Raw genomic sequence first — 25,230 nt, 5'->3', positions numbered from 1 at the left:
AGTATGGGTAAGTAGAAATGCTGCACTTTGAATTGCAAAACATAATGCATTTAAACTGCCTTGCAAAGAGTACTTAAACCCCTGTAAATGTTTTATTTTGCAGAAATCATTGTTATTGTACAATGTCCTTGTCAAATAAACTGATAAATTGAATAACTGAAATTGACTATCATAGTAATTGATTCAGAAGTTAAAGGAAAACTGTTTGTGATTTACTAAATTTTTCATGAGTGGAAACCTGAAAGATGTGGTTCACATTTGTGTTTTGCCCTTCTTAGTCAAGACTTTGCAGACCACTTTCATGGCAATTGCAACTACAGATCTTCATCTTGAAACTCCTATGCCTCCGAATGCCTTGATCTGAATCTTTCCTTTGTACTTCTGGCTATAGGGTTTCTGCTGACTTGTAAAGCGAACCTCTGCCTCAGTCTTAAGTCTTTTGCTGCCTCAAACAGGTTTGCCTCCAGGATAGACAAATCAATTTTACCAAGGACAATCATGCCACAGGATGGTGCTGCCACCACCAGGGTTTATTATGGGGATACTTTATTTAGAGTGATGTACTGCCTTAGTTTTCCTCCACTACATGTAGCACTTTGCATGTAAATTTTGGTCTTATCAACCCAGAGCTCCTTTTTTTTTATTTTTTATTTTTTACCAATATTCCCCTGACTTGTGAGAATGCAACTTCTTTTGGGACAATGGCTGTCTTTTCCTATCTCTTCCATAATAGGCAGATTTGTGCATAAATAATGATGACCTTTATCAACATATTGTCTCTCCTGACCTTGCAGAGTTACTATGAGTCTCTTAGTGGTTGTTCTGATAAATCTCCTGCTTGCCTTGTCAGTTCAGTTGAATGGCTTTGGAATGGAATGGTTTGAAATACTTTCTCCATTTTCAAATAATGGATCAAACTGTGTTCTTTGACATGCTTAAAGTGATATTGTTTTATAACTTTTATAGCTTTACTTTATATCCAAACAAAATATATTGAAGACTGTGGTTGAACCAGAATGAAATGTGAAAATTTTTTAGGTGTGTGAATATTCATATATATGCACCAATCTTTAAAACCGTCAGCGTGCAACCCATTTTGGTTTCTGAAGATAGAATGGTGACTCCTTTCAAAACACATGTTCTCACATGGAGAGTAGCTGTTGAACTCTTTTTCTTATTTAAATCACTGTTTTAAAGCAGTCGGAATGAGAATCTATCTCTTTCTTGGTTTCTCGGCATTAACTTTTTAACTTTAACTTTTTGCAAATGGAAATAACAGTGTACCAAACAGCTGACCTATATATGAGTGATGTGACCAAAGTGGACAGGCGTGTCCACTTCATATCTTAATGTTTCTCCTCCTCCTCCTACGCCCTTCTATCTCTGACAGCTGAAAGTCCTTTTAAACCCAAGCTAGAAAATCAACCATCAGTTATTGAAGAAACTGGAGCTCTGGGTGATAGCTGATCCTCCAAAGATGGGGGAAAGAAAGTCAGTTTTCTTGGCCCCTTTTACCCCTGTGGGAAACTGCTAGGCCGCCCCTGGATTAAGTCCCCGCCTTTAAACTCAAATAAAAAGGAAACTTCAAAGCCCGTCGGCCGCCGGGGCTCCGCCCTCGCGCTCCCGGACGGCTTCACAAAGGATTTGCCGACGTTCGGGAATTCCGCCTCCAGTTCCTTTTATAGCGCCACTCGTGCGCTGGCTGCCTTCCAGGGCCCCGCCCATCCTCGTTACTTTGACAACACAAAGGACTTCACGGAACTCACAGGGTCCGCCCACTTCTCCAAATAAGGGCAGCCTCTCCATGTACGGCAAACAATCGGTTCGAGATTGCCCTTTTCTCTTCCTTATCCCGTTTATATGATCGGAGAGGAACTGCGCTTCAGGTTGGAAGCGGTGCGATCATGGCCGAGCGAGTCCAGCAGCCCCCAGCCAAGCGGCTCTGCTGCCGGCCCGGCTACAACCCGGCATGCAGGCAGGGGCAGCGGGCTGGAGGAGTCCCGTGCGGCGGCGCGGGGTCCGCTCCAGGAGGGTCCGGGAACGGGAAAACGCACAACCCCGAGTCGCTGCTCGACATCGCGGCGCGCAGAGTCGCGGAAAAGTGGCCGTTCCAGCGGGTGGAGGAGCGGTTCGAGAGGATCCCGGAGCCCGTCCAGCGGAGGATCGTTTACTGGTCATTCCCGAGAAGCGAGAAGGAGATCTGTATGTACTCTTCTTTCAACGCCGGGGGAGAGGAAAGTGGATCTAGCGGGGACAATAATGACGAGACCCAGCTGCCTTTTCTGCGGGGTGTCACTCTGCTGGAGGGTGGCTGGGTGGACAACGTATTGCAAGTCGGTGAGTGGACTAAAGCGTCACAATAATGCAGGAAAAACAGACTGTAAGAAAGAAAACATATCTCACTCGCCCTGTTTGCTTTTTCCCGTGGACCTTCCACGGGGTCTTGTGTTTCTTTTCCACAACCGTGCCTATTATAAACAATGCAGGGTATTTCCACACCAGTCTACCCTATAGCAGTGTGAGAAAAGCCTATTTTCAGATAAGCCCGTAATTTTAGCCCACTTCTCCTTGTTTCTAACCACTGAGCTGTGCGCATTGAATGGCCCCCGAGCAATTCCAATTGGAAGCTCAGGACTTTGTTCCTATTTTTGTGTCTTTCCAGCTCTCCATGCCCCCACCAATGGGTACGCAGACAAAAGCCCCCTATATCTTTTCACCGCTGGCTAAATAGACGATATTTAGAAAGGCTGGGGAGGGACGGCGATTTAAAGCCACAGTGCTTCTATTTTGTTTGCCAAACATCTTTGTGAGATACACTGAAGCTGATTTTTCTTTCTTTTTCCCCAGCTTCTCCAACATTTATCTGAAGCCCAAGCTGCATGCACCTACACAGACAATGATATGTTGTTGTTGTTGTTGTTTTTGTCTTCCAGCTGCGTTATTTGTGGTACAGCTAGGAGTAAACAGAGGTGCTTCAGGCTCAGCAAACCCCCTCTGATTCCCTGCCCCTCTTGGCTAGCTGGCTTGTCTTTGCCAGAGCCCGAATATTTCACTAGATTCGTCAGCGCAATAGACTCAGCTGTCAATCTGACTCCCCACCCTTGGAAGCGGTTCAGGATTCTAATCCCATTACCCTCCCCAGTTCATCTGAATCTTAATGCATTCTGTAAACAAGATTTTATGCATGATCTTCCTCCCTCCCTGCCTCTCTCACCATCTCCATCTCTCTCTCTCTCCCCTTGTTCCCCCCCTTCCCTTCCTATCTCACTTCTTGGCTTACTATCTCCCCCCTAAAGAATCTGTGGAGATGGCTTCAGCTCTTGTGGGCTCAGAGAATGTGCAGTGCACAATAGTAGCCATGGAGCAGACAGACAGGCAGGCAGCTCTCCCTCCTCTCTCTCCCGCTCCCTTTCTCTCGCTGGCCTGTTTACCAGATTCCCCAGCATTAGGCTCATTTATGTGCTCACTCTTTTTGGGGCTTGAGGAAGCTGAACACTCAGCCCGGGGTGAAATAAAAAAAGTATGAGGCATCACTAAGTAGATAAGTGTGTGTGCTTTGGGTTATGTAGTCAGAAAGAGGGGAACGAGGTCATTTGCAACTAGAGATCCACCGAAGCGTCGTCCAGAGGCTGGAATCAGCCAAGTTTTCCCTGTTTGGTAGGTAAAATGTTGTGGGGGGAAAAACATCAACACCAACAACATATTTCTGGTTTTTAATTGATGCATTAAAGCTAAGAATTCCCACCTACTGTGCTCTTTAAATGCGTCGACTATGTCCGTTTGTGGACACACTTTTTTTTTTTAGTAAAAGAAAACCTAGTAAAGACTGAAGATGTGTTTTGAAGCATACACAGAGGGAGAATTTTCTAAATCCTTTATTTTCTGTTGGTTTCAGAACTGCCACCTCTACACATGACTTTGCCCATGTGTTATAGTGTTCAGATAAAGAAGAAACAAACAAAATCGGAATAGATGAGTCAAAGAAAACCATCCTGATCAGTCCAGCTTCGCCGTTTACCTATTGTTTTGACTCTTCTTTAGGATTGTGAAACTAAATGGGAAAAACACAAAAAAGAATCTCGACGGCTCGTTTTGGTAATTGTAAGTTAATAAATCTTTTATCATTGGATCTCCATGAGTTCTCAGTTTGGATGTATTTTTCTTTCCTTTGACCTTTTTCAATTCAGAGCCAGTCCTGCCACCAGTATTTGTCACAAGAGAGGAAAAAAACATTGTTGACACTCCGTTTGATCGTCCAGAGACTGGAATCAGCTTCCCCCCCATATTTCAGCTTTAATTGGTGATTGGCAGATAAAATGCTGAAAAATCTGACTTTTTTCCCCCCCTTAACTTTAAAGCCCATCAGAACCAGAAACTCTCACTGTTTTTGGTTTATAAACTCATCAACCCGGAGCGTTGGTGTTGACACCCTGTTTCTGAGGTCAGTAAAAGCCGATAAAGGTTAGGGAGATATGTGCTTTAAATCATGAATGATTATAATGTAATTCCTTAATTATCAGTTTGATTCAAAACTACAATTAATAGACATCTATCAGTAATCAGGGTCAGCAGGTCAGATCGAAGAGAACATCGGTATCGGCCAGGAGGAGCCGGATCGGTGCAACTCTGTTTTCTGTGGCCGTCTGTGTGGTTCTTCCTTTTGAAATATTTTTGGTGAAAACACAGAAAGAGGTTGTGCACACACTCGCACACACGCACGTGTTTGCCTTCATCTGTGCGGGCTGTCAGTCTCATCCCGCATGCTCACAGAGAGTGGAGAATGACAGGCGAGAACACAGCAGGGAGGAGGGCATGTTATGCTGATTGCGATTTTTGCCCCAGAATTTCTTACACTCTCTCTCTTTCTGTTTTTTTTTTTTTTTTTTTTTACTAGCTGGGGAAGGATAAAGCCAAGGAAGAGCAAATGATAAATAAAAGATGCAATCTACTACAGGGGACAGGCAGCCACTGGAGGATGAGGGCTTAAAAGCAGGACGAGCTCGGGAGGGTGGGGACTGGGGGACGAGTGGGGGCGAGAGCTGTGTGTGTGTGTGTGTGTGTGGATGTCAGCCACATCACACACCACATGTATTGGCCCCATCAAACACATCCAGTGGGTCTGGCCTGTAAAAGAAGCATGGGCTGATTGCGAGGGTGTGTGCAGGCGAGCGTTGGTGCATGCGTGGCTTTGTGCGGTTCCTCCTGTGTGTTTGTGCTGTCACTGGGATGGGGTTCAGCACTGATGATGAAAGACAGTAGCGCAATAGAATAGACGAAGAGGTTATTGTGTACGGAGGTGGGAGGGGGGAACTAATATACTTGAATGGATCTGCTGTCGCCGTATTGCTCTCCTTCCTCTCCAGTCTCCTCCTCCTCAGCCTCCCTTCGCTCCCAAGTGAGCAGCTATAAAACTCTCCATATTTACTCCCCTAAGGCCAACTACCAGCCCCCAGTCTCCTGTGATTATTTATCTTTTTTCTCAACGACATTAATCACACGCTTTTTCCTTTTTTTCTTTTTTCTCCCTTTTCTTTTGCTCCATCTCTTTCCATGCATCAGTGCCGCGAAGAAAAGAGATTGGAGGGGGTAGCTTTTTTTTTTTTTTTTGCTTTTTTTTAAGGAGAAGAGCAATAGATCGGGTGATATCAAGAAAAAGAGGGGAAGCCTAGAGGGAAAATGTGGGTGGAAAATGCAAAAGAGGAAAGAGAGGCATTGAAATGGTGATTGCAAGTGAAGGGAATGTATGAAAGTAAAGAATGAGGCTCAGAAATGGGGAGAGAGTGAGATAGATAGCTTGTTCTTTCTCCCATGCGAGCTCATCTGTTCCAATGCCAGCCTTCGGGATAAATATTCATATACGAATGCAAAGTGTTATCTAGCAATCCGCTGCTCCTCGTTTATAACGGGCTCATACAAGCCAGCTTCAGCCCACTCTTCCGACTGTCAGATCACTGATGAATTTGTCACCTGCCGAGTTGTGGAAGCTCAACCTTAACAAGACCTGGTTCCAAAACAGATTTAACTCTTGTTCATAGTTCACCAAACATTTCTGGAGCCTAGACATAAAAATAATTCATGTTTATTCCTGTTTTCTTTCCCCTACAAATATACATTAATCACTTACTAGCATGTCTAGTAAGTTATTATGCTTTGACTGCAAAGCACTTTGGTCCACATTTGTTGTTTGTAAATGTACACATATAAAATTGACCGCTTGCATCTGAACTCTGGGCTTTTCCAGTTTACTTTTTCTGCTGACCTTTCTCCTGCTCTCCTTCCTCACTGAAACTGTATTAATTTGGGCAGATTCTCAATAAAGCCTTTTCCTCGTCCACATATTTATATCCTTTAGTTGTCAGAAGGCATATTAAGTCTGAAGTTATAGTATACGTTTGGCAGATCAGACTATTTGCAGCCTCCCGTAAAGCACCACAAGGTTGGTGCTCCTCTTAAATAGAGTCCTGATTGCATTTTAACAAGCTGACAAAATGTTCACAGCAACATTTGAGGTATTTTTTTTTTTTGGCCCTTATTTACCTGTGCGATTGTCAGAGAGAAAACTCAGAGGAATATGAATGTGTTAAAGTGCAGGTTTGTTCCTGTGCTAGCCTCTGCAAGCTTACAGCTTGACTCACTCTCTGTCTCCCTGTCAGCAGCAGGCTCCCACACAGAACAATTACAAATACTGTGCAGGCATAACTTGCAGATTGGATGCTTTGGGCATGAGCCTTCTTTAATAGGGAGAAAGGCATGCATTACACCCATGATTATCGAAGTGTGGTACAAGTCCCCCTGGAAGAACTTGAGTTGTCTGTAGCTTTAATCAGTAGAAATTTAGATAAATCAAATCTAATTAAAAGCCAAAAAGATGAGTTGTGCAGCACATTCACCTTTTCTTTGAAGAGAAACTTCTCAAAAGAGAGCTGCAGGGGACGATATTTCCAGATATCTCAGTATAAACTGAAAGATAACAGTGAACAAGTAGCAAGTGTTGGTGACAATATATTTACCTCATAAATGCCACCATACCCAACCTACCTAGTATGTTCTAGTTGGAAACCAGAGCTAAGCTACTTTTAGCAACACTTATTTATACCAGTATGTATTTGTATGAAGTTCAATAGTATTGGGCATTTATTGTCACTGTGAGAACTTAAATACATGTTTGAAAACCCCCAAAAATGACGGTGTTGTTGGGATTGTTACTTTTACCATTTTCTCCACTGTTGATTCCAGGAGAGCGTAAATAAATATAATTAATTTGAAAAACCAAAAAATATGATGAAATGCAATTATTGTGTCCAGTTTACTGATTAAGAGAATCACACCCCTTTGGCTAGTTATCTAGTTATCTGCTCACACAGCAGTTGCGAGTTGTATTTTTGCAGCAGTGTTACATCAGTAGGAGAGATGAACAGGGATGCTTTACTCCCATGCCGTGTCTTTCTTGTTATTTTGTGACGTGAAACATTTTCAGCAAGCCAAAGTAGTATATCATCTAAGCGAGAAAAAAGTTTAGAATTCTTCTTTCAGCCAGCTGACCAGCAGCGCACAGCAACGGGTGAGGGAGGGGCAGTGATCCATTATTCTAAGCTCTACACAACTAGAGAAAATTATCACTCTTGCACTTTCTCTCGCACGATGTCGTGTAAACTTTTGTGCATTTTTGAGTCTGTAACTTTAAAACTTTTTCATGTACTTTGATACCAGTGACCCACTTCGTACCTGGACCTACCAAGCCACCTTGTAGGAGGAATTGTCATGAGGTGATCAGAAATATGCTCCTGTTTCTCGCCGAGTTTCACCTTTTTTGAACTTATCAGTCAGTCCGATCACTGTGGCAGCCGAGCATCAACCCACTGTTAAAGCACAACTTCAAGACCTGCCTGCTCTGATCCCAGCATCTGTTCTCCTCTTCCTTTGTGCAGTTTAGAGTCGGCGGCTCATCATGCTTGAAAAGAAAGGCTAGCATTACGGAGCCCCATCCTCTAATTATAGAATTCTAATCCTATGGCTCTAGCATGGCATGACAAAGCATGTTTGCACTTCATTACCTTCCTTCCTGTTTCAGCCCTCTAGTCAGGGTCAAGTTCATCTCCTCTTGTCTCATTTATTCAGAACATAGACAGCCCTGCTCCGCCTCCTTTTGACCCTTCATCTTCATATCCCTAACCCCCTCCCACCTTCTTTGTTCTAAGAGGTTAAAAAAAAAACCCCATAATGCCAAGCATCACACACACACAAACACCCACACACACTCACGCATACACACACACCCTTACTATCCTGTTACGGTAAGCCCCATGTCCCCAAGGAGTGACATACTGATGCCTGGCATATGTCGCTCTCTGCCATATCATTAGCATAGGCTACATGCTACAGCCTATTTATCCAGTTTTCCCCGTTAAGCTAATTTTTCACATGAGGCTGCATGTCATTTTTATCACGTCGCTGCCCCAAATCAGAGTGATGAGGTGGACACTTCGAGGCTGCTTCAAATTCAAGTAGAACGGAGAGCAGAGTCGCATATCCTGTCGACTATTTTTGGTGTGTTTTCCACGGTGGTGTTGCTGGAAAAGATAGCCTGTAATAATTTGCTTCTCCCCTGCCTAAAATATCGCTGGATGTCCATGGCGGTCATGCCTGTTTGAGTGTGAATGTCATCCTCCTCTGCTCCACCTATTTCAGAGACAAATTGGTGTGTGTGTGTTGCGTGTGAGCAGATCTGTCTTTTGCGTCTGCATGCTCATAACTCAGGTTAATTTGTTCACGCTCTGGAGAATCTTAATTAGGTTTCAGCGTCATCTACTCCAGTTCACCCCCTTTTCATCATGATGTCAACGGGATTGTGAAATAACAAGCACAAGGATGCTTCTTTTTTTTTCAGACAGTTTGTTTTTAAAGTCGTTCATCACGTAGACTTCTCTTTGGTTGGATTTCATTTTTTAGGGTTGTCCTCATCTAAGCCCTTCTCCACTTATCCCACGGCATTTAATTCAGGTAATAAATATGAAGTGCTCCACCTGGTACATTATTTGATCCCTCTGATTACTGCATATGGATAGTAGATATGTTATATAAACATAGCACTAACCTGCATGAGCTTCTCATCATACGATACCTAAAAATACCATGATTTCCCTCTCTGGCAGTTTTATGGTATTTAATTGCTTCTAGTTAAAACCAGAAAGCAAAAGTTACTGGTGCAAAAGTTGCATAACTTATGTCTTGCAGGTATAACAATACTTATTTATTACACTTGTTTATTATTATTTTTGATTGTATGCAAAAATGTAGAAGAAAAATCCATTCAATGTCTTGCTGAGCAGAATATTGTGTATTTTTTGTTGTTTTGCTTGAGTAAACGGGCTGATATTAAGTACCGGTAGTTGTTTTATTGGGCTGTCTGCTTGGGGAGCCATCTTTAACAACTAACTGTAGCTTAGACAGTGTTATAATAAGAGTGAAGGGTTGTGCTCAAGAAAAACCAGTCATGTTTTTCTTGATCAAAAACAAAAGAGTATAATTTGTAAAGGTGCTGTACCATTGCTTTGCATCTTGCTATGTTCCGTGAGTCTAAATGTAAGGAAATGAAATGGACTTTATGGAACTTCAAGCCCTGTCAACGTTTGTAGTGTGACAGAAAAGGTCATGTTGCTTTTGCTATGCTGTCAGTTACTTATTGATGTCTCCCCCCCACCCCTAAAATTTCTAATTAAATTTCAATGTTCTGTGAGTGTACACAATCGGCCAGTTAACTATTAGTTGAGCTAATCAGAAAGTAGGCCATACCTTCAGTTACACAGTCGTAATAAAATTGATACCATAACGTAATTCAGCATTAAAATGCAAGTCAGTTGCACAATAGGGTTGTGGATAAAAGCATAGAAAACATTTTGTAGCCTTCTTTCAGCTAGCTGAATGGCAGGGTGCAGCAACAAGTTGACACCAATAATCAGCCTGGGCCTCCCGACAAGATATTTGAGACAGAGAAATATGGCTTTATTTATTTATTTATTTTCAGTTTTATTGTTTTCAAGAAGAACTGAAATGATAATCATGGCTGTTATGACAATAAAATATTTTATACTAAGGTATAGTCAGTTTGTTTTTTGTGTGTTTTTACTGTTTAACAGTAATTAGCTGTGACACCCAATATGTTATTTTGTTACCTAAAAGTTAATTGAGAAAATATTCATATTTGAAAGGATTTTTGTGAGTACAGCTCTTATTTCTGAAAATACTTGTTTAGGGCCAACAAAGATATTTCCCTCTACCCTCCCTCTTTGCAGAAACAATAGCAAAAGTATTCCCCTTAGAAATGTGGGGTTGAAGACTAAGAATGACGGACAATGGGTAAAATGGGATTCAACATAAAACTCTTATTCATCTAGAAGGAAAGCTGTGAGAACACATGCCAAGCTTTGGCGTTCAGCATTCTTCTGAAGATATATGGAAGTTTCTGACATTGTAATACAGCATGAAGAAAGACAACAAAACAAAGGAATGATGAAGAACACTGTGCAAACTAGTTGGTTATTGTTTGTGTGAAAAAGCTCTAAGCCAAATGCCAAGGAGAAATTTGGCTTCCGAAGTTAAAGCAACATTGAGCTCTTTTGTGAAAGAACACATTCAATTTCCCTAGCAAGGCTTTCAAAGGGCTTCTTGAGGACCCATATTGACTTCTGAAGCATTTTGCTCACGAAGGTGCAGAATTTGAGATCCAAAACTTGAATCTTGCATGAACATGTCTTCTACACAACACGGGCAGGCTATGCAGAGATTTTTGTGTGTGTGTGTGTCTGAGGGCTTATTCTCCCTGTTTGTGTGTGGGCTGTTTCTTTGTAAGTGGGTGGATCTGGTTTTGTTTTGCTGTTGGACTGAGCAGTTCTTTTATCTTTTTACAATGCCCATTGAGAATGAGCCCACATGCCTACCACTGACGACAAGGATATAGAATGCTGTAAAACATTCTGTTGTCATGTGGGAAACCATGTTTTTCAGGGACAAGACTTGTGACATTGGAGCTAAAGAAATACTGGCATGCTGTGACGTATGGTTTGGTAAAATATTGACAACCCTAATTGGATCTTAAATATCCTATAGTCAAGAGAACAGATATAACCTTTAGACACAAGTCCATGTTGAGCCTGTGGATGTAGCAATTTGGTCCAGGATCTGGCGCCTCTGGTCTTCCCTTAGGCATGTGACTAACCCTGAGCTTGTATCCTCATGGAAACATGGCTTAGCCCAGAGCAACTATAAACATCTGGCCGTCCAATAGCAAGGGGCAGCAAATAAATGCAAGCGAAGGTTCTTTAGAGAAACTGTCCTCTCTGTCTGGCTCTGTGTATCTTAGTGGACGGGAGAAACAGATTCCAGGCCTTTGTCCCCTTGGGTTGGCTGAATGGAAAGACGAGGGGATACCTTTCAGCTGTTGTGTAATGGAAACACATTAGCCCAGCCTGGCTTTGTGTCGGCCTGTCGGATCCTGCACATGTGGCTGTGTGAATGTTAAAGTATGTCCTCTTTATGCTATCTGTGAATTAGTACTTAGTTTTTAGTATTTAGTTCTAGTTGGACATAATTATTGTTTAGAAAACATTGCTCTGCACAATTATCTTGTGTGTAAGAAAGTATTTAATTCATTCAAAAGGAAATTAAATATTTCCAATCCAAAAAGAAAGGCATCTAGGAGTGACTATAAATCTGAAAATGTATGTTTAAAATGTAGTTCTGTTGCATAAAATCAGTTTGGCTAACCTTCCTAACCTTTCATAACATTAAGCAAATTTTTTATGACAATGCCACATTGCATATATTGAGGATAAATGTTCCAGAACATACCAAGCTTTCTCTGCTTTGTCCCCACAACCAACAACGTCAAAATACATACATTAGAGAAACTGCCTCATGATCAAGAGACTTTAAACTCAGTGAACCCTAACTGTGGACTCACTGGACAGAAACTCTGGATTAGCTATTTTCAGAATCAGCGAGAGACTTCATATGTAAATTTGTAAACACTGATCCATAATAAGTAGCCTGTAATTCAGTCAGCCTGATGGTATGCAAGAGACAGCATGATTTTCAGTAGAAAACATGAGCAGCGTGCAGCAAAGTGTCTCTGTTTAATCTTTTTGAACTTTCAGCCTCCGTCATGGAACATGCTGAATTCTGGAAATGCTGGCAGTTGTTTGGAAGTCTCAACTTTACGTATTTACACACTGAGAGTGGAGTTTAATTGTTCTTGCCATGCTAATGTCAATATAAAGTGCCAAACACAATTTGAAAAAAGGAAGACAAAAATATTGTGACTAATATATTATGTTGTATTTCTAAATAACTAATCAGAATGCACTAAAATTGGTTTAGGCAGCTGTGATAAAGTGGTGATCTGTCCAGGAGAACAAATGATGAATGGAGCCATCATTGCCTCTCTCTCAATGATGGATGGATGGATGAATAGATGGATAGATAGATGGCGTTACAAAAAGCAGAGATTAGAAACTTGCTAGAAACATTTGGTCAGTGCACCTCAGAAATGCCTCTGGTTATATCCTTCCTATTTCAAAATGTATTATCCTGTAGAGTGCCTTATTCACTGTTCTACAATCTTTTCCTCCTGTTTGTATTTTCAGCAATACTCTACCCAAGACATACAGTTAGACAGCCCTGGCATCCAAATGTATGCCAGGGACCACAGAGACCAACGTCTGGTTCCCTTATTTTCCCAGCCTGTCTACCTGACGGGAACCAACCTCTGTCCCAGCACTATTCCTGGTCCCAGACATAGTCATTGCCTCCCTTCCCCTCTTAAATCATCACTCTGAAGACCAAGCCTATCTTCCTTGAATCTGCCACACTGCAGGGCTTTTGCAACCAATGCTTGAGGACCTCTCCAAACACACACTACAAGAGTTGCATGCATTAGGCCCTAATTAACTAAACCAGCTAAAGTAATAAAGTTCCAGCCTGATCTCTGTAATGTCTGCCCACGTCCCCTACCCCAATCCAGCCTGACTTGTCTCCTGTCCCAGACTGTGGCTGCTGGGTGTGCGTCAGCACAGCTCTTCGGCTGGCTGAGTCTGTCTAGGAATCCAGTCCTGCTTCCACAGAGCTGCTGCCCCTCTGGTCTCTGCCAGGCATTGAGGCACAGGGAACAGAGGATAGAAAGGCTACTAAATTCACAATGACAAGGGCCCTATTAAAAGACGTTTTTTTCTATTTCATTTAATGACTTTTATTACTAGCCGCCCCTCTCTCTTCGATTTGGCAATAATAACAACAGGGGAATGCAGCTCTCAGCATTCTCCTATCTGATTCTGCCGTTTGCTTTTATTTTATTTTAATGAATTCCTCTTTGCACCAATGGGATGCTGAAATAAGCACAAACGCCCGATACTCTACCCACTGCAGCGGAGGATTCCTGCATTTTTAAAAACTTGATATGTATGCACATGATGACAGTATATGTCAAACAGTAAACACTTCATATTCTTTGACCATTACCAATAAACATCCTCTCTACTTGGTTTAGCTATTTTACCTGAGGAGGCAGAAAACCCCCCAAAGGTTATAAATGTTGCTTGAATTTTTTTTTACCTATATTTTTAAATTACATCCCAATCTCTTTGCTTTTCTTGTCCACGGGTAAACCATTTTGTGCACATTTACTTGGCAATTGAATATGACTTTATTTTTTGTATATTATTATTATTTAATTTAAAAATAAATGTACATTTTCTAATTGTACGTTTCTGAAGTATGTCCTATTAGTAATGTGCTTGACTCACTGAACTCAAATCAAGCCTAATAAAAGCAAAATACCTTTGACGACCTCTTGCTGGTAGATAATATTTATAGGGGTCCCATAACCTATATTGTTTTGTTTCCTCCTACTTTTGTGTGAACTTTATTCTTCTATTCTGAGGCTGTTAATGGATCAGTTCAAATATGCCAGAGGGACCTTTTGACAAGCGATGATTTAAAAATAATTTTAATTAGTTTTTTTTATTTATGGTTTATTGTAAGGAAATGCTGGCATTTGATTCCAATAAATATCTGTCAGCAGAAGGTCACTTCTGTGATCGGGGGCTATAATCTTTCATATTTCATAAACGTCAACTGGCCCAAACATCATCGAAAGGTAATGTGCAATATTATTAAGCTTACAAAAATAATATTAAATTCAATTCAATTATACATGAATTTGAGCACTGGCAACATGCCCAGGATGTATTCTCTCTCTAGTCCAATGACTGTTTGAGATAACCACTGTTCAAATCCCTCACCCGTCCCGCTCACGACCCTGCATGGATAAGTTGTTATAAAGGGTGGATGGATGGAAGAGATTCAAGTGTGTTTATGATCTACTTAAATCACAAAACACTCATAAAAATACACAGTAAGAAAATGAATTGGAAATGGTTTGCTTTCCCCTATAATACCAGAGCTGTTTGGGCATTTGGTTATTGTGGGTCAGAATCAAGGCTCATCTGAACTCTGGTTTAGACAAAAACTAATGAACTCTAGTCCACCTGAAAATGTTGGTCGCATTTCACTTAAACCAAAACCGTGACGTAATTTGCTTTAAGTAGGTGACATCTCCTAGACGTACAATATGATTTATGAACATATATATGAGCTGGAAAAATTTAATAGTTGATCAGTGATTTTAACATTTAATGGGTAGGAGGGATAAACCAATTATCTATTATTCTGTTTTCTGGAAATCAACATTTGATGTTTTCAGAATTGTTTACTTCCGATGCCCAATGACCATTTCAGCTACCTCAAGAATTAGTATTATCATTGTCATTAGCTGAAACTAAATTATTAAAAGGAGGAACTTTCATTTCAGGTATGACTTCAAAATTAAAATAAGAGCTAGTTTTTTTTTGTTTTTTTATTATCACTAAATGCTAAACAGATTGCCATACCTGTCTACTGTCTCCTCCTCATGCTGGGCAGCTTTTTGTGATTGAGCAGCTTTAACTGCATTAAACCATCCAGGCAGTTTGGTTCCTTTCAAAAGTGCAGTGTCAAAGTGAACCAAGCCAAATGAATGCATGACATTTTTTGGCAATAATTCCTGCCTATCAAAACTATTCCTCTGAACTATTTCAGCGTGTAACAGTCCAGAATTGCTGTAATTTAAAGCTTTGTCCCATTTAGGACAATAATTTTCTAAGTAAAGTAATATCTTTACACAAAATATCAATGTTTGTATTTGTGGGTGGATTCATTTAGTACCTTAATAAACTCTTTCAAAGACTCACCCAGCTGAGTAAAGTTAGACTCTTACTGTTTATTTTACCTGAATTCAAGCATGTGAGTTTATGAGTCTGTGCTAATGGCTCGGTGGAGGTGTTTATGGCCGTGAGTGTGTCAGACTGAATGAAGGTGAAACATGTTAATGATAAGAGGGTGGATGACATTCCCGTCTGTCATCATTCCCACCCTATCTCATTTCCACCCTTGTGTGCACACTCTTGTGCCAAAAGGCTTTAAGACACACACCAACGAGGCGCCTCAGAATAAACACCGGCTGAGGCCACGAGTTTACCTGCCACTGACCCTCTCTCTTTGATGGAGGTGTTCACTCATTGACTGGCCTCTCCCCCGGTTATTGAGCTGGCCCAGTGCTGACCTCCTCACTTGACCCATAGGGATTTACTGAAGTCAAAGGTCAAGCTGGTCAGACTGTCCCTCCAGTGGCTGATTACTCTGCCTGAAAGACAGGCCTGTGCTTCCATTATTGTTTTCCAATGAATAGCACATGACCAAAGGCAAAGATCACTTGCATGATTGAATGTTGTGCTTTGCACATCCCTATAAGCAGTTCTTCACCTGAGAGTTCAATCTGGCAAAGGACGATGGGTATGGCGTCTCCGTTTGTGAAGCACTCTGGAATCTAAGCCAGATTGAAGTGGAGAGAGAGAGAGAGAGTAAGGGGTGTTTCACCCCTCTTCTCTTTTTTGCTCAGCAAGCTCAAGTGCCATGTGAGCTATGTACTGTAGACTGAAGAGGAGGAGGTCCTGGGAGTGGAAGGTGCCTCTGGCTGTGCCTGGTCCAACGATGTCGTGGCTGTGTGGCATGTGAGACATGCATTCATTACTCCATTGCAGAGCCAGGCTGAATAGAGCTGGAAAGGCTCTCTAGCCATGAGAGTAATGGAGACAAAAAGAAAGAGAGGGATTCAACAAGAATGAGGTCTAGGATTTCAACTGATGAGGGAATTTAGTTTGCCTTTCTAAAGAGTTTTGTCTTTAAGGACTTTCTACAAAAAATTCTTTAGTCATTTGCTTTTGTACTTAGAGTTTTTGGGCTCTTTAATTCTCTTGTCATGTTCCTGCCTTTTCTTCTCCTCCTGATTACTTCATTCCCACCCTTCCTACCCTCTCTTGCATCGCCTCCTTGTGTTTACAAGTTCTCATGTTTGCTGTTCATCCTTTGTTTTGATTTTCCACTTGTATTTTCGAAACTGTAAAACAAAAACTCAGTGTGTAAGCATGGCTTCCATCTAGACAGAACATGATCCACACTCTGTCTTCTGTCTGCGCTCCCCAAACCAGGTTAGTAGCCTCGTTGCTCTCAGTGCTAGTCTGTATCCAGACCTCTTCTTTTTGTATGTTCTTTTTTTTTTATTTCTCCCACTTTATTTAATAATCCTGAAATTACTGGTTTCCTTTAAAATTTGTGGCTGAGTTTCTTGAACATGCCAATACAGATAGTCCCTGAACAGGATCTTGATTTCTGTTCAGGGAGTATCATTCGTAGCACAAAAAATATGTCTGTCTAGTCTTCCTATTGTAAGTCATTAATTTTTAGGAGCAAAAATGATGTCATACTGTGTCTCTCTCTGTGTGTGTGTGTGTGTGTGTGTGTGTGAGAGAGAGAGAGAGGAATAGAGTAGTTGTTCACCCTTCATGTTATCTGTTACAGATTTTGCTCTCCCTTGGTCTCTCCCATCCTGAATGAACCATCTCTCTTCCTGTCACCTGCCTTGTCGTGCCATAGAAAATAAATTTTCCCGTTCAACAGTTTTATATCCCATTTGTGCTTTTTATGACTTAGTTTTTAAACGCCTGAATGGAATAGGATATTAGTGTCCATATGGAAGAGTGTTATCAATATGACTTAGTTGTTTTTAGGTATGGTGGTTACAATGATCGGAAAAAGGGTTTGATTTTTAACTGAATACAACTTTTTACTGTAAAACTTTAAGACTTTCTGTTATCTGCTAAAATTGGCAATGGATCAGTTTACTCTTTTGACAGTTCTACAAAAGAACAAACTTTTAGCACACCAAAAAGTGGAGTATGAAACAATCAAAATCACAAAGCACAAAATGGCAAAAGAGAGAAATGACTAGAACTTAGTTGAATCTAGCTTTCTTTCATAACAGCTTGTAGAAAATGTGGTTTCCTTTTATATGGTTTCTTACATCCGAAAATAAATGTTTTTATTTTTATGTTTACGGATTTCCCAGATGCTCTTATTCACAATAACTCACAAATCAGGTTATAACAATGCAGTTAATATCAAAACAGTAAACAGCTTAGAAGCCACTAATCAAGTTCTATCGACATGACAGGTGTGACAGTGTAGACATAGAGTGCAGAAAGAAAGAGCAGTAGGATGGATGACTCAATTTTTACATACTTCATTGACAGTTAAAAAGGTAAGTTTGAGTCTTCTATCTGTCACAACTTCAAGACTAAACTGTTGTTGCCGTCTGGCAGAGCTTATGTATTGTGCACGCACTAATTAGAAAAAGTGTATTTTCAACATTTTCTGACCAGTTTCATTTTAAATTTCCTCTTAGAATTTCTGATTCCTCTAACTTAATTTTAAAATACCTCATTTAGACTTAAAATATCTAATTTCCAGCCTTCTTCCCTCAGTAAGATCTTCCATACCTAATAGGGTTGTTGCGAGTGCTAACTGGTAGACCACAAGTATGGTAGGGTCAAGGGCTGCATGCACTCAGGAAAATATTTAATTGCAATATTAATGCTGAAAATTGAGATTATAATATTGATTATTATTGACCAACATTTTACTGAGAGTCTCCTTTGTTCATTGTTTCACAGCGTCTACTTGTGTTTTAGCATCTCCATTAAGATAGAAGTCAGGTTGGGCTGTTAAAGGCAGTCAGAGCCACTTCAACTGGCCAAATATATCATCAATATGCATTCAAGAGTGAATATCTGAGACTTGTAATTCAATACCCTGTGAAACACTGTGTCCAAGCAGCCTTTTGAAATTGTAATCTAACATGCACTGAGATTCTGATGATGGTTGGGATTTGATTGATATAGCAGTTCTAGTGTGTTCGCTGGTTGGAAAATAATCAAATGTTTGAGTTTCAAACCAGCTAATCACCAAAAGCTCCCAATTCCTGTCACCAGCATATTTCGCTAGTGACTCTCTAGCTGTCCTAAACTCTTTATTTTTATTTTATTTTTTTTTACCTCAAGTGCATAGTTCAGCTACTTTTTCAGTGAGTTATAATATAGCAGTTGCTTAAAATTTGAGGTATACGTTACCAAAAAAGGGCGGAGGTCACTTTCTCCCCTCAGTGGTTCATGTGGAAATACATCAAGTTGAATCTGTGCCATGTTTTGAAGAGTAAGTAATTTCCATTATGGTGGAATAAACTGATGTTTTAGCTTGGCTTTGGAAAGAAAGACTGTCTGCCACAATGTGTCATTACCACTTTGTCTGCATTTTTGCCCAAACCCCACTATCCTGGCCTGGCTGTCTTTCTAGCCATGAGGTGGCTTGCTGCTGTCCCTCCTGGGTGGCTACATCATTTACCCCCACCCCCCACCCCATACCCTCCTCCACAGCCAGTGACAGCCTCAGCCCAGGGAGACATGGGTAATGGTCCCCTCTGATGTACACCCTGACTCAATTGAACTGGATGGCAGACACACGCCTAAAATAACAAAAGGAGAGGAAGGAAAAAGGGGGGGTTGAGTGGGAAGAAGGGGAGGGTAGGATCCAAGCGATCGATAAAGCAGGGACACACTGCCTAATAAAGATTTATTTCTTTTTGTCCCCCTCGCCATTCGCCTTGGCAGGGCTGAGAGGGGGAGGAGAGAATGTGATTAGTGGACTTCTTCTCCCAGGGTGCCTCTGATAGCGTGTGCATCTGCAGCAGTACGTTTGCCCCGATGCGTTTTGTGTATTTTTACATCTCTCGTGAGTTTATCACATGTGTCTGTCTCTCATCCCAAGAGCTAAGGGGGTTAAAAACAGCCTCTGCCGTTTGTTCAGCCAGCAGTGGCACTAGCAGCTGCAGCTGTGTCCCTGCCCCTCTCTGCCTCTCTTCCTGTCAGCTAATATTTAGTTAATCTTTGGTCTGGGACCTACGGGACTGGCCGGAGCTCCTGGTGCCCCATCCATCTCGCACTGATCTATATTCCACGCTGGATCCCTGTGCCATTAACCACCACCGAGGGGGAAGATGGAGCCGCAGAGAGGTAGAGCACCGAGGAAAGGGCAGATGGGTGGAGGTAGAGCCGCAGAGAGACAAGAGAGTGATGGAGAGGAAACTATAGAAGGAGGAGGGGAGCATCTCAACACTAAATGAGAAGAAAAAGCTATTTCAGTTATGGCGGAAACCTTTACTCCTAATATTAAGGGGATCTCTGTGCAAAAATAGTGTACTTGGTTGCGTTTTTAAAGAATTAAAATCCTATTTCCACTCTGGGAGGGAATGCTGCCTCATTGTGTGCGAAGGAGCAGGTGAAATTACAACCTGAAGCCAATCTTAAGTGTTTTTATGCACGGTCGGGTTACTATTATCCAATCATTCAAAGATTTTAAAAAGTTATTTTTCTAAACCATTATAATTATGTGTTCTGCTGCTCCTCAGGTTTAATGTAGTCAGTGAGAAGCCAGAGAAAGGAAGGAAGTTTTTCAGACTGTATGGAACATAGAGTAACATGGCATTGCCCCTCCGCCACCTGTTGACACACACTGCCAGTCAGCCACCAGGAAAAAAACTTTACTACACATTTCTCTCACATATAAGTAAGACAAATTTGACATTATAGAAATACTGTCGGTCCCAAAGAACATGCAAACCAAAGCAACACATTCCATCATTCATTCTAACCTAACTGGTACCATGATTGAGTTCATTACAGTTGACCATTTCTAATTATAACATACACAATATATGTTTTTTTTTTTGTTTTTTTTAATCAGGGCAAGACAGATTTTATTTATTTATTTATTTATTTTGTTTGTTTGCTTGATCTGCAGACTTTCATTTTGACCAATTCCCACTTTTTGGTTTCTGGGAATATCAGATATGAAAGAAAACCTGTTTTTAGGTATTTTAATATAGGAAGTGGATTTGAATCCAGTAGAAAATGAAGGAAGTACAAGCTCGTTAGCATTTTTATCTCCCTAATCTGCTAAAAAAAAACAACAACAAATTAAACTCAAAAGAAATTGCATCAAATCATGTCCTGTTAGTTGATTTGTTTATTATGTGAAAATGTTAGGAATTTTACGCTTTGATGCATGAGACGATCTTAACGGAGCAGAGGCAATCTAAGGAAAATTGCCTGATTCTGACATCTGGCTGATTGATTGGTGGCTTTTTGTTTGAAACTACAGTTGGCAAGCTACGAACAGCATGCGTGACTGCAAGCTGGCTACCTCAGCAGATAGCGCGACTAATTCAAAAACTGAAATTAGCTTGTCATGCTTCTTTTATAGAGTAAAAGAAGGATAATATTCCATGCACACGGTGGCCAATTCCAATCCTCAAGACCCAGTTGGCTGCATGTTTTAGACGCTTTTCTTGTCCAACACATCTGTATCAATTGAATGGCTTATTAGCAGGCTCCTGCAGGATGTGAAGACATGTTAAAGGGTAATTCAGTCATTTGAATTGCCTTTGTTGGAGCAGGAAAACATAAAACAAGAAGAATGTTGGACCAGGCCCTCGAGGGCTGGAGTTGGCCACCTTAGTTCCATGAGTAGAAAAACTACTTCTAAATTTAGCTGGTGACTTTTTTTTTTTTGCTGAAGTCAATGTGTCAAAAAAACCAACTAAATATTATTGATGCTGCATCAATGAAAATGTTATAACATTTTAATAACACAAGGAGTATTTCTAGCTAAAAGCAAGGTCAAGTCATACATCTTTGTTTTAACATTTCTGCAAAAATAAAGGATGATACTGTGATACCACAAGAACCCTCATGCAGGGTGACACCTGTTATTGAATTATGTTATGGAAGTGATTCCAGGTGTGACAGCCAGCCTGGGAACTAAAAGGAGCACTTGGCATTTACAAGTGGATACTATAAAGATGGAGGCGGAACAAGGAAGGCGGAGTTGGACCAGGAGACGGAAAAAACTGAGGCAGAGAAGCAGGAGTGCATGGACTGTGTGCAATGAGTGGGCCACTTGGTTGATATGCATTGTGCAGTTATCAGAGGATCCACCTGCGAGGGCTCTAAGTGCTGAGTCACTTATGAAGGTGAAGACTTAATGCTTCTCTGCCAGATGCATGGTCCATCTCAATGGAATATAATAGGCTGTAAAGTGCTTTGTAAGCAGTGACTGCTAGCCCCATGGCTAACCCTCGACTTTCACTCTCTTGAGCCCTGCTCCAAACCTCATTTCATCACTTTTTATGGAAGCACGGTGTGTATTTTTTCTCTTGTAATGACATTTGTTTTCCATTCCCGTTCGTTTTCCTGCTTAGCACCCCAGTCGCCCACATGGAGATGTCTCTTCTCACGTCTTCATTCTGCACGCCCCTTTCAATCTTCTCTCTGCTGGCTTGTGCACATGTGTTTGAACGCAGGCACCTGTTCGAGATCTTAGTGTGTATGTGTGCGTTCAGGGTCATGCCTGCGGGTCATGCGTAATGAATAGCAGGGCTGTTGTTGAGGCACAACTGGCTGAAAAGGCAGCAGCCAGAGAATAGCTCACCAGTGACGGAACGTGAGGAGGAAGAGGGGGTGGCTGGATGCAGAAAGGGAGGAAAGGAATGAGGGAACCAGAGAATCACAGAGGAAAGAGAAGAGCGGTTGCAAAGCCACTGAGCCCTAACCACCTTCTGTCAGCCTGTCTGCTCTCAGCGCTGTTTTCTCTCTCATAGGAATCTAATGGCTTTTCCACTGTCCCCTTTCCAAACCTCCACCTCCCTCTTCTCCTCCTCCTTTTTCTAGTGCTGGATTGTTTTCTTCCTTATTCCTCCCCATCTCCTTTGCCAGCTTGAATTCTCACATGCAGTCTATGTGCTGCCTCCCCTCCCATTCAGCCTCTTTTTGCGTCCGTCCAGCTGTTGGCCAGGGGAACAGCTGACTAAATCTAAAGCTTGGGGCCCCCGGCTCTGGCCTGGGCTCCGGCCCCAGCTCCGCTCCCCCTCCACCTCTGGCCTACAGCCCTGGCTCCTCTCAGCAGCCTCTGCTCAGCCCTGGCCCTGCCTCTGAGCTTCGACTCAGAGTTCCCTCTAACCCGCCCCCTCTGTCCCACCTTGTGGCTAAGAAACCTCAAAACCCTTTATCCTTTGACCCTGCCCTCATTTTTGTCCCCACTTCCTACTTTTTTGTACTTCATTTGCTCTCTCTACCCTCTGCTTCCTGCTTTGACAGGCTGTAGCTGGGCCCCTGGTACTGTCCCAACATATCTGGACCTAGGCCTCCTCCAGGCTGGCAGCAGTTCAGTTCTCTGGCTCCAACAGTTAGCCACTGTAGCCAAGCATCTTTCTCTCTCTGGCTAACCACGGTAGCTCGTTGCTTTACTCTAAGCAACACTCAGCTTGCGCATTTGGTTAATTCTGGCTCGGCATTACCCCGCAGAGCTTCCCGACTCTCTATGCATCTCTTTGTTTCCTCCAATCTTGTTTCTCTGCATCTCTTTAACTCGAGCAGACAGGCTCAGCCCCGGCACAGGCACAGAAGCGTGCATCCAGCGAGAGTGCAAAGCATATGACACATGATTGGCAGCAGGGGGAGGACGGGGATGAGCAGTGAAAAGGGGAAATGGGCCTTGTCACTTCTCCAGACGAGCCGCGGGCTTGAGTTTGATCGCTGCCCAGGGAAGCGAGCCTTTGTCCCTCCTCCCCAACCTCTGCGGCTGTCAGAGCAAATGGAGCAGGCTCGTGTGATTAGGTGCAGGCCCAGGTTCTGCCATCATGCTTTGCGAACAGACACCTTGGATGAAAGACACATGTCAGAGCCCTTCCTTCTCGCTGACGTCCAACTGCTCTGAAATGACTGACTGAGGGTTGACAGACTAAGGTTCAGAGTAAGCCCCTTCAGCTACGCTGGGATGCATGTTCCCTTTGATTGAAAGTGGGACAGCCGAGCTCAGGCAAGAAGATACGTTCATTTGGCACAAGCTGAACCTCATCAGACTCTTCCATTGAAAACCTCTTGGCTGTTCACAGTTTGGAGTTCAGCTTCTCCCCATCTGTCTAATGCCTGGCATGGCTTTTCCTCACCCGTGTTGCTACTTTTTGTTGCTGTGTTTTGTTTCTACATACAGTAGGTTTGTGGAGAAGAAACTTGGAAGTAGTAAACAATTTTCTTTTGGTGTCACCCTTTTTTTTTTTTTCTTTGACTGACAGATATGGGGAAAATGAAAGCAAACCACAGCATGACACTGACTTCAAACATTCCTGTATTTCAACATTTATTAACAAGGATGCAGAACAATCTGAGGTATAATGGGACATCAAGACGTTGCAGGATTCTAGTCTTTTTTTGAGGGGGGAACTGGGAATAGTTAATGTGAACTTAAAATTTGCAAGTTGAAAGTTGGAAATATTCTTAGAAATAATGCTTTTTAGGATCTTATATTACAGTAGTTAGTTGGACTGCTGAGATGAGTAAATAGAAAATTCCCCGGTTTTCATACTTACCACTAGAATAAGATTACAATGTCATTCTCAAATTCAGACATTATGAAGTAAAGGAAATGCTGGATAAGCAGCCAATATCACTTGTTTTTGGTCTACTGCCATTAGCTTTAGTTCATTTTGAAAGTTCCCAAAATCTCTTTGAAAAGGTTTCACACAAAACAAAGATCAGTGTGCTTGATTAGCTCATCTTTTTGGTTGGTGGTGGTCACTGAAAGTAATAAGGCCTTATAGTTCAACCTTAGGAGGTTGAGAATCTGGAGCTATTGAGACCAGATAAAAGCAATTGAAAATACTAACTTCTTGCATTTAAATAAGTATAATAAAGGTTCCATAAAGCTCAAATATGCATGAGAATCTCTATTCAGTTTTGAATGGTCCAGTTCAGCTTTTTAATCAAATATTCAACAAATTTAGTCCAAATTCCTTAAAAACAATAAAACAGCTATTTGCTTTGATGCTTGTTTGCTAGCAGTTAATAGGCAGTGTTGATATTCTCCCAGTTCTTACAAATCATTCATATCTTTTCTTTCACTCAGTTTTCTTGTACTTCACAGAAAAGATTTCAAAGTGGTGAAGGCTTCTTCAATACTTTGTAGCTAAATGTTATTGGCAGGCATGATTAGCAATATTTATTAACTAACTGTATTGTCAATTAACAATTCAGGAACTGCTTTATTCTTCACGGTTTCAGGGAAGAATAAAGCAGTTCTTGGCAAGCCACCAGACTTGAAATAAACCATAGTTGGTTTATTTCAGGTTTTTTAACCCTATTTGTGTATTTATAATAATGTCTGTCAATAACACATGATTACCTAGAGATATTTTCACATTTCCTGTCAACTTCAAATGTAGGTTGCTGGATGACTGCCCTGGTGCCTCTACTATCAGGCTTTGCAAGGTTCTTCGGGGAAACCCTGATTCTTCATTACAAAATAAAAGTCTTAAACATATATATGGTGCCAGGCTCAGAGCATCTCATTCGCTAGATACATTAGGCAAACTTTTATGCTGACAACAACTGGATAGTGCCGTCACTGGAAAAATATTGTGTCATTTTAAATATAAGATGTTGTTGTATTCCTAACAGCCCAAATCAGGCAGGGGAATGCAAACTTTCTCATCGACTTCAGATGTGCTCCTATTCTGATGCCAAGGATGTTTTACGGACCAGTGGAACATTAATTACCTTGGTGTAAAAGCCAACATGAACTAAGCCGCTTGGTCACGCTCTTCTAACCTTATAGACTTTCCCTCTGTCTTCCCTTTTTATGCTGTCTCTTGCTCAGGATGGTATCCATTGACTGCCACTGACCTAATTTGGGCAA

At 41.6% G+C, this 25,230-nt stretch overlaps 1 protein-coding gene across 3 annotated transcripts in view; it reads left to right on the top strand.

The window, feature by feature from the left end:
• The first annotated feature begins 1,740 nt into the window (after nt 1–1,740).
• The window catches only part of LOC122828770 (zinc finger SWIM domain-containing protein 6), a 60,766-nt gene continuing 37,276 nt past the window's right edge, over nt 1,741–25,230 (top strand). For 2 of the 3 annotated variants that reach the window (XM_044112630.1, XM_044112631.1), the window contains exon 1: nt 1,741–2,337. In XM_044112630.1, coding sequence (XP_043968565.1) covers nt 1,905–2,337 — 433 coding nt within the window. In that variant the 5' untranslated portion in view covers nt 1,741–1,904. The remainder of the gene's footprint in view (nt 2,338–25,230) is intronic. The other variant, XM_044112629.1, reaches the window with a different exon arrangement.

Source organism: Gambusia affinis, linkage group LG03 (assembly GCF_019740435.1).
Source record: "Gambusia affinis linkage group LG03, SWU_Gaff_1.0, whole genome shotgun sequence".
Taxonomy (NCBI): domain Eukaryota; kingdom Metazoa; phylum Chordata; class Actinopteri; order Cyprinodontiformes; family Poeciliidae; genus Gambusia; species Gambusia affinis.
This window is presented reverse-complemented; position numbering and strand designations above follow the sequence as displayed.